The sequence below is a fragment of the Elephantulus edwardii genome, unplaced genomic scaffold (assembly GCF_000299155.1).
Source record: "Elephantulus edwardii isolate Elephantulus edwardi_28Jun2011 unplaced genomic scaffold, EleEdw1.0 scaffold00084, whole genome shotgun sequence".
Classification (NCBI taxonomy): Eukaryota; Metazoa; Chordata; class Mammalia; order Macroscelidea; family Macroscelididae; genus Elephantulus; species Elephantulus edwardii.
This window is the reverse complement of record NW_006399834.1, coordinates 15,090,103-15,099,996: the sequence shown is the minus strand read 5'-3', so window position 1 is coordinate 15,099,996 and position 9,894 is coordinate 15,090,103. Positions and strand designations below refer to the sequence as shown.

Genomic DNA, 9,894 nt, shown 5'->3' with positions numbered 1-9,894 from the left:
CTATGAGGTGGATTGATTCAGTGACTGGGATAATCGGGATGGGAGTGTCAGAGACAGTGCGATTGGCACAGGACAGAGCAGAGTTTAGGGCTGTTGTACCTAGGGTCGCTATGAGTCGCAAGTGACTTGACGGCACATAACAACAACAACAACAATACAAAGAGCTGTCATCAGAGAACAAAAAGGGAAGAACTTGCTCCACATTTTTGAAGCTGCAAGAACGGAAAAACAAATTCAAGCCTTGAGTTGTAATACTGAGAGATACTAAAGGTACAATCTTGAATGATTCAGGAAACATCAAAAGAAGATGGATATAATACACAGAATCACCATATCAAAAAGAAATAGTTGACACTGAAAAATTTTAGGAAGTACCATAGGAACAAGAGGCAATGGTGATGAAAGATGGTTGTCAAGCTGCTTTGAAAGCATTGGTAAAAGATAAGGCCCCAGTTGGAATACCAGTTGATGTGTTTCAACTAACAGATGCAGCCCTGGATATGCTCACCAGTTTATGCCAGGAAATTTGGAGGACAGCTACCTGGCCAACTGACTGGAAGAGATCTATATTTATGTCCATTCCCAAGAAAGGTGATCCAACAGAATATGAAAATTATCAAATAATATAATTAATATCTCATGCAAGCAAAATATTGTTGGAGATCATTAAAAAACTGCTAGAAGGGAGCTCTGGTTGCCTAGTGGCAAGAAGCTACATTGCAATTCCAGAGGTATGCATTTCAAATCCACCAGATGCTCTGCTGAAGAAGGAGGGGCAATCTCCTCCTATACCAGTCAGATCTGATTTGACAGTACACACAAAAAAATAATAAAGTAAAATAAAATAAAATAAATAAAATGAAATAAAATAAAAAACACAAACAACAGCTAGAACAGTACATTGACAGGGAACTACCAGAAATTCAAGCTGGGTTTAGAAGAGGCTGTGCCAACGGGGATATCATTGCTGATGTCAGATGGATCCTAGCTGAAAGCAAAGAATATCAGGAAGACTGTCTATTTTTGTTTTATTGACTATGCAAAGGTATTTAACTGTGTAGATCTAACAAATTATTGTGAACATTGAGAAGAATGGGAATTCCAGCACACTTAATTGTGCTCATATGAAATCTATACCTGGATCAAGAAGCTATTGTGTGAATGGAATGAAGGAACAGTGCATGGTTAAAAATCAGGAAATGTATGCATCAGGGTTGTATCCTTTCTCCATACCTATTCAACCTGTATGCTGAGCAAATAATTCACGAAGCCAGACTCTAGGAAGAATTAGAATTGGTGGAAGACTCATCAACAACCTGTGCTATGCAGCTGACACAACTTTGCTTGCTGAAAGTGAAGATATGAAGGCTTGCTGCAAAAGATCAAGGACTATAGCCTTTGTTATAGATTACATCTTAACATCAAGAAAACAGAAGTATTCACTACAGGGACAACAGTTAACATTACTATATATGGACAAAAGATTGAAGCTGTCAATGATTTAATCTTGCTAGGATCAATAATCAACACCCTTGATTCCAGCAGTCAGGAAATCTGACGACGTGTTGCATTGGGCAAATCTGCTGTGAGGGATCATTTAAAAATGCTGAAGAGCAATGATATTAGTTTGAAGACTAAGGTGCACCTGATTCAGGCCATGATCTTCTCAATCACCAGATGCGTGCTATGCATCAGAGAGCTGGACAACAAATAAAGATGACAGAAGAAGAATTGATGCCTTTGAGTTGTGGTGTTGGACAGAAGTACTGGACTGCCAATAGAACAAATGGATATCTTTTTTTGGAAAAAGTGCAGTCTAAGTGCTCCTTGGAAGATGGTAGTGCTTCATCTTTCATACATTTTTTGTAAAATTTCAGATGAGTTGGTTTAATTCCAGGTGGTACAGAATTCTGGGCATAATAATGAAGAACAAATTCAGACAGGATTCTGTACTGTGTTTAGTTTGCACAGGTAACAACGGAATGGATAAGTGAGAAGAACTGAAGAGATTGACTACCATTTGGTTTCTTTTTCTTCTTTTACAAATGTTTATTCTTAAATATACAACAGGCTCTAAGACAACACTTTTTTAAATTGTTGTTGTTGTTATGCGCTGTCGAGTCGCCTGCGACTCATAGCGACCCTATGTACAACAGCCCTAAACTCCGCTCTGTCCTGTGCCAATCGCACTGTCTCCGACACTCCCATCCCAATTATCCCAGTCACTGAATCAATCCACCTCATAGAGGGCCTTCCTCTCCTGCGCCGTCCCTCCACCCTCCCAAGCATGATGTCCCTCTCCAAGGACCGGTCTCTCCTCACTACATGTCCGAAGTAAGTTAGACGGAGCCTCAGAATCCTTGCCTCCAAGGAGCCACCCGGTTTAACCCTCTCCAGGACAAATCTATTTGTTTTCCTAGCAGTTCATGGTATTCTCAGTACTCTTCTCCAGCACCACAGCTCAAAGATTACTACAAGAAAATTTTATTCAGGGAAAAAAATGCTGAACACTATTACAACACTTCTTTTTAATTAACTACAGGTGGCAACAGATGTCATAGCAGAGAATGTAGGTTGTTTTTTTTTTGTGATAACATCCATTTTAATTCTAGTACCTGAAGCTGTACAAGGGTATGCTTTATAAACATCATGGGTCTGTGGTACACATTCAATAAAATGTCAACTGTGCAATACCACCTAGTATTTCAAAATCAGGAAACGTATTTTTGAATTGTTTAAACATAATCCACAGAATTAAAAACCAAAATCAGAAGCCATCACAGTTCTACTAATTGACAATGAAACGTTTTATATTTAATACTTGATTTAACAGTCAATATCTAGTAGAGGTTGCTGGAAGTGATTTCCGAGTCTCATCCTGAACGCTGCCCTCTGTTGGGAAGGTCTGGTAAGTAGGTATGCGACTGGCCAGAGGTGGGTACAACCAGGACCAGAACAGCAAGGAGAGGTCTACCACAGTTTCTGTAGCTTCCACTTTTTTTTCTTCATCAGTTAAAAGTGAACAGTGAGAATTAAATACTTATCTTTACATATACACAAGGTATGCTGAGAAAGCATATTTGCTTACAAACATATAAAAATACTTGTTAACTAGTTTGATAAGAAAATAATGTATAAAAGTATATAGCAAAAACATTAATCATCTCTGACCCTGGAAAGATCAGTTCTATATTTTATATTACATCAAACACAAAAGACCATTTTAGTTGTTTTTAGAGAATGTAGGTATTTTAAACAGGAACGCAAGTAAGGTTCATCACTGCCTCAGTTACAAAGAACAGCTTTTTTTTTTCTTTCTCAGATTTATTAATTTTACTTGTGGCCAGGAGACCTTTGCCTACGGCCTTCACTTTTAGCTCCTCAAATTTCTTCTGTTCTTTTTGTTTCTGCTTGAAAGCTTTACCTTCCTTGTTCATTTCCTTGATCTACTTCTTGGGTTGTTTCAGGGGCTGCTTCTTGCTACCTTCACAGCCAGACATGATGCAGACCACCCCTTCCCCAGACCTCCTGCCGAAAGCAAAGTTCCCAAGCCTTATCTTTCATACTTTGGACATATAACTAGGTAACACTATTCCTTGGAAAGGGATATCATGCTTGGAAAATTGGAGGTTTAGTGAAGGAGTGGAAAACTCTGAACAAGATGGATTGGCAAGGTCACTTCAGCAATAGGTTCTAGTATGTCAGAGATGATGAGAATGGCACAGGATGGGGCAGAGGTCAGATTTGCTGTTCATAGGGTTGCTATGAGTGGTTATGGAAGTTCTTCTAGCACTTTTGTGTGCTGCTGCTGTTGTTCTATGTCATTGAGTCACCTGAGATTCATAGTGACTCTGTGTACAACATCTCTGAACACTGCTCTATCTTGAGCCATCTTCATTATCTTTGATACATCCATCTTTATTACCCTAGTCACAGAGTCAATCCATCTTATTCAGGGTCTTCCTCTCTTGCGCTGTCTCTTGACTCTTCCAAGTATGGTGTTTCTCTCCAAGGACTGGTCCCTCTTGGCAACATGCCCAAAGTATGTGAGATGGAGCCTCAAAATCCTTGCCTCAAAGGAGCAGACTGGTTTCACCCTCTCCCGGATGGACCTGTTTGTTCTCTTAGCAGTCCATGGAATATTCAATACTCTTCTCCAACACTACAGCTCAAAGGGATCAATTTTTCTTTTATCATCCTTAGTCATTGTCCAACCCTCTGATGCATAGCAAGTACTCATGAAGACGATGGCCTGGATCAGGCACAGCTTAGTCTCTAGACAGACCATCATGTAAAGGTGTCATGCTCCTCTGCTTAGATTGTCTATCCCACATTTTCCTCTTCAGCCCATTCATTTTCCATTTTTATTTGTCCTTCTAAACACAGCTAAAGCATTATTTTGGAGAAACCTTTTAAATATTTTTTCAAGTCCTTTACAATTTTGAATAGCCTTTTCTCTGGAGTCTCTTGACATCCTCCACATAATGGTCATCCTTTACCACACCTCACTGGAATCAATATCTTTCTCTGTCATCGACAGGGTCCTTTGTGAGGGTAGCTCTTAGTCTATCTGTTGTTTCATAAACAGCACTTGATACTTCCGAATAAGCGAAAAGTTATCGAAGTTTTAAAGCGTCAGCAGTAAGCCTACAAGCTATTTCTTTAAAATTTAAACAATAAAGCCCTTTAATTGTGGCATTTCAGATGCGAACAGTGTATATTTTGCCTAGTGGTAACTGCCTGGCTGTTGACCTACTTCCAGAGGGAAAATATGGGCATTTAACAGAACATTTCCATGAGATAATCATCAGCTCACACTTAGACGGCAGTCTTTTGTGTGTGTGTATGTACATATTTGTGTGTGTGCGCGCACGTTACTTGCATCACTTCTCCAGTAACCTTCCCTGACTTCATTCAGTTCTTTCCTACATTTAGCACCATGTCTTGGAAAGAGGACAGTTAAGGAGTGCTCCTTCAGACCAAGGTAACAGAGCTTTGATTGATTTACACACTTTGGGCATGTTTGGAGGAGAGACTATTCCTTGGAGAGAAACATCATGCTTGGAAAGGTGGAGGGTTGGTCAAAGAGAGAAAGACCCGCAACCAGATGGTTTGATAGTGACTGAAGCAATGGGCTCAAACGTCTCAGAGTTGATGAGGATGGCACAGGATAGAACAGGGTTCAGATTTTTTGTTCATTGGTTCATTATAAGTGATACTCAGCTCAACAAACTAGTTTTTATTAATTTGGAAATTTCAAGCGCTATTTACGAAACAGACTGGGCGCTGCCTTCACAAAGTACCCAGTACATAACAACACAGCACCCTTTCCTTTGCTCTGAATAGAGCTTTACCTGCATTTTAATGACAGATTAATAATGTCTCCCTCAGCTAGACTGTAAACTGCATGAAGTAAGGAGCCTAATACTTTTCTGCTTAATTTCGTAATCTCTTGCCCCATAAACTGCCGTAAGTATAACAACTATTTCTCCGACAAGCGTTCATGGATTCCTCTGCCGGTACTGACCGCTTGAGGCCAACAACGGCGTCTCACAAGCGACCACACCAACACCTTCCTTACCAACCGCCAGCAAGGCGAGGTGGGGCGGGGCGGACGGGGCGCGGCACGCAGGGAGCGGCCAGTGCGCTCTCGCGGGGAACGTTCTCTGGCTCGCGTGGGCGCGGCCCGAAGGGAGGAGGGAACGAGGAGGAGACTAGGAGTCGTGAGACGCGAAGAAGCGGCACGGCCAATGAGCGCAGGCCGGGCAGGGCTCGCGGCAGTCCGGGAGCAGGGAGCGCGCGGAGCTGGGCGTGCCCATGGGTGACGCGCCGGGCGGGTCAGGCCAATGGGCGCAGAGCGGCGGGCGGGCGGGCCTCCAAGCCGGGGGTTTTCGGACGCGAACGGGAGGCCGGTTGGACAGATTGACTGTCGGCTTCATCGCGTGCACATGGCTGGTATGGTGCTGGCGCGGGCCTGGAAACAGATGTCTTGGTTCTACTACCAGTACCTGCTTGTCACAGCGCTCTACATGCTGGAGCCTTGGGAGCGGACTATATTCAGTATCCTGTGCGGGCCGCGCGTGCACTGTTAGGGGTTAGGGGTTGTGTGGGCCGTTGGGCGTCCTTCTTCCGGGCCTGAGGGCTGGAGGGTGGGCACCAGAAAGGAAGTCTTCCTGGGGCCGGGGCGCACAGATTCCTCTTTTTGTAGAGGGAGAGATAAGAGGGACCTTTTGCGCGCGCCGTTAAGGTGGTGGCGGAGGTGGGGGTGGTGGGGTGATAACTCTTGAGCTCCCGAGTTACCTGTGAGTCACTTGATCCTAGCTAGAGCCGTCTTTATTTTTGGAAGAAATCCCCAAGGGTGATGTATCACCCGGTATGTCCTCTCTTTTGCCACGTCTGCTTTTGGTTTTGTCCTTTGTGTTCTGTGTGGTGGAGCAAATCGCCCTCAGCTTGGTTGCCTTTGACCTTTAACTGTCCCTGATATAGCTGGCTTTGGTCCTAATGAGAATTCTAATCAAATTACCGGCTTTTAGAACCAGGTTGTGAATTTGTGATCATGAAACCTTCGTACAGTTGTAGAAGTCAGTTTAAGTTATTGTGTATTTTTGGTCTTCGAAGATGGTTCTTTTCAAAGTACGTTTTAATGAATAACTTCGTCCGTTGGTCTTTTGTTTGTATCCTCCTCAGAAGTGCCCTAAAAAGGGATTTATGTTTAATTGTCGTTGGAATTTCAAGCTCTCTGGATAAATGACTACGGTGCATAGGTTCATAATGAGTTGCAGGGATCCGATGACACCTAACAACAACACAAGGATTGCTGAGTGATTACTATGAGCCATGTAACTGCTCAGCACTTTGCGTATGTTTTTAACTTTTCTAACCTTGTCAGTTAACTTCAGTGAATTAATTACTCAAGGTTGTGAAGTCTCCCTGTCTCCAGGTGTCATTATTGACACCTCTTCTTAATGATGCTATCCCTAAGAACATGTCCTAAAATACGTATTCTGGGTTATATGTCACTCTTGGGGATTTCTTGAAGAATATCTACCACATGAGATGCAACTTTTTAAAAATAAACATTGAGGCGATTTTCAATACGTGTCTGCTTCAGATAGGGTCTCTCCTTTTCAATATGGTTTAGTTGGAAGTAGCCCACTTTAGAACAGTTTTACCAGTGCATTGTTGCATTTTAATGGATGACTGAGGTAATACCTTGAGAGGTAATAAACTTGAGAGCCTATGCTCACAGTAAATGAGTCAAAATTGACTCTCAGCACCTAACGTAGTACTTCAGTTACCCTATGCATACTATAGCACCTAACAACAATCGTTAAGTTTTCATTTTCTTAAGTTACAAAACTTAAACTCTTACCAAAACCAGGCAATTAGCCACAAAAGTAGTGAGTGAAGCTTTCTGATTATTGATTCATAAGATTAAAACTATTTCATAGTAATAAGGCTCTTACTGCTGTTATATGCCCTCAAGTCAACTTCAACTCATTGTGACCTTATGAATATTGACTGTGAACCTTGTCCTATTCCTGTACCATCCTCTTAATTTCTGACATGCCTGAGTCCATTGCTGCAGTCAGTGTCAATCCATCTTGCTGGGAGTCTTCCTCTCCTTTGCTGGCCCTCCATCTTCCCAAACATAATGTCCCTTTCCAAGGAATAGCCTTGCTTGGCTACATGTCTAAGGTATGGGAGATGAATCTTTGCCTTCTTTGTCTTCAAGGAAAACTCTGGCTGCACTTTCCCGAGACAGCCATTTTTTCTTTTTGGAGTCCATGGGGTGGGTGCTCAGTACTCTTCCAGTACAAAGCAAAAGTATCAGTTATTCTCTCATCCTTATTCATAGTTCTGTGATGCATAGTTGTTGTTGTTGTTGTTGTTATGTGCCGTCGAGTCACCTGCGACTCATAGCGACCCTATGTACAACAGCCCTAAACTCCGCTCTGTCCTGTGCCAATCGCACTGTCTCTGACACTCCTATCCCAATTATCCCAGTCACTGAATCAATCCACCTCATAGAGGGCCTTCCTCTCCTGCGCCGTCCCTCCACCCTCCCAAGCATGATGTCCCTCTCCAAGGACCGGTCTCTCCTCACTACATGTCCAAAGTAAGTTAGACAGAGCCTCAGAATCCTTGCCTTCAAGGAGCCACCCGGTTTAACCCTCTCCAGGACAAATCTATTTGTTTTCCTAGCAGTCCATGGTATTCTCAGTACTCTTCTCCAGCACCACAGCTCAAAGGCATCAATTCTCCTTCTATCCTCCTTGGTCATTGTCCAACTCTCTGATGCATAACAGGTGATTGCGAAGACCATGGCCTGTATCAGATGCACCTTAGTCTCCAGAGAGACACCATTGCTCTTCAGTACTTTGGAGAGGTCCCTAACAGCAGACTTTCCCATGGCAATGCGCCTTTTAATTTCCTGGCTGCTGGTGCCAAGACTGTTGACTATGGAGCCAAGCAAACTAAAGCTGTGTACTATCTCAATCTCTTCACCATCCATCCTGATGCTGCCGATTGGTCCAGTGGTGAGAATCTTTGTCTTCTTGACATTGAGCCTCAATCCATATTGTAGGCTGCAGTCCTTGACCCTCTGCAGCAGGTGCTTCAGGTCCTCCTCAGCTTCAGCAAGCAGGGTTGTGTCATCTGCATAACACAGATTGTTGATACATCGTCCACCAATCCTGACCCCACATAGTAGATGATTGAAAAGACCATGACCTGAATCAGGTGCACCTTAGTCTTGGAGTTGACATATTTGCTGTTGTTACAGAAACCTAAGATTTATTTTAAGAGAAATTTACATTGATTTCTGAGTTAGAAGTTGGTTGCTGGATAGAGGAATACTAATCTATTATTTTTTTTCTAAATCTGTAATTTCTTAGAGTAAGTAAATACACTGGTTTATTTAACTGGTGTAACTTCTTTAACTATTTGAAGTTATTTTAGGAAAAAACTCTTATCCTTGTAAAAAGAAAGAAAAAAAACCATCACAACAAAACCACACTATGCTTTTTCTTGTGCTTTAAGTGAAAGCTTCCAGAGCAAATTAGTTTCCCATTTAACCATTCATAAAAATTTTGTTCTTTGTTGTTAATTATAGTCCCCACATTGCTAGTGGTGCTCTTCCCACTTACTTCCTGAGCTTTTGTATGCACTGTTCTATCTTACCCAGTCATATCTTCTGAGCTTGCCCTGGGCAAATACTGCCCCTTTGATCTTTGCTTGTTCTAAGGAGTAAGCATGCCTGAGTCTTGGGGATGGCCTTGGTTACAGGCTTGAGGATAACTGAGAGCTATAATCTTTGGAGTTCTCTTTTAGGTCAGAAAGTCTGGCTGTTTTTATGATTTTTAGTTTTATTCCATATTCCCTCCCCACCCCCCCCCCCCAACTCTGCCCAGGACCCTCTAGATAGCCAGGTCCCATCTTGTTCTTCTGGTCTTTGGGTAGTAAAATTGAGATTCCCATTGCCCAGTAGTCCTTTGGACTACTTCCTTCTATACATCTTTGATTTTCTTCCCTCTTCTTTGTACTGGGCAGGGAGAGGCCAGTAGATGCACCTTAGATGGATGAATGTAAGCTCTTAAGATGCTAGTCACCAAAGTATCATAGGATGTAGCAGTGGACTTTGTTATACTAGTTGCCCTCGATGAACCCTGAGTAGAAAAACTTATAACCTTTTATAATAATTTCTGCGTGATTTTTAGGGGCATCTAAATGTATGTGTGAATCAGAATGTATGTCCAGGAATTATTTGCTTCTCTATTCTTCCCAGATCTTTGTTAAAAGTCAATGTAAATTCAAAGTCAACCCTAGTTGAATATAAAAGAAAAATTAAAAATTATTTCAGTAAGGAAATTTTGACATAAAAGTAATTAAAAA

General features: G+C 42.2%; 1 protein-coding gene across 1 annotated transcript in view; it reads left to right on the top strand.

Annotated features, from left to right (window-relative positions):
- Positions 1-5,925: 5,925 nt before the first annotated feature.
- The window catches only part of LOC102853337 (serine palmitoyltransferase small subunit A-like), a 32,455-nt gene continuing 28,486 nt past the window's right edge, over positions 5,926-9,894 (top strand). The window contains exon 1 of the mRNA XM_006889983.1: positions 5,926-6,060. Coding sequence (XP_006890045.1) covers positions 5,949-6,060 — 112 coding nt within the window. The 5' untranslated portion in view covers positions 5,926-5,948. The remainder of the gene's footprint in view (positions 6,061-9,894) is intronic.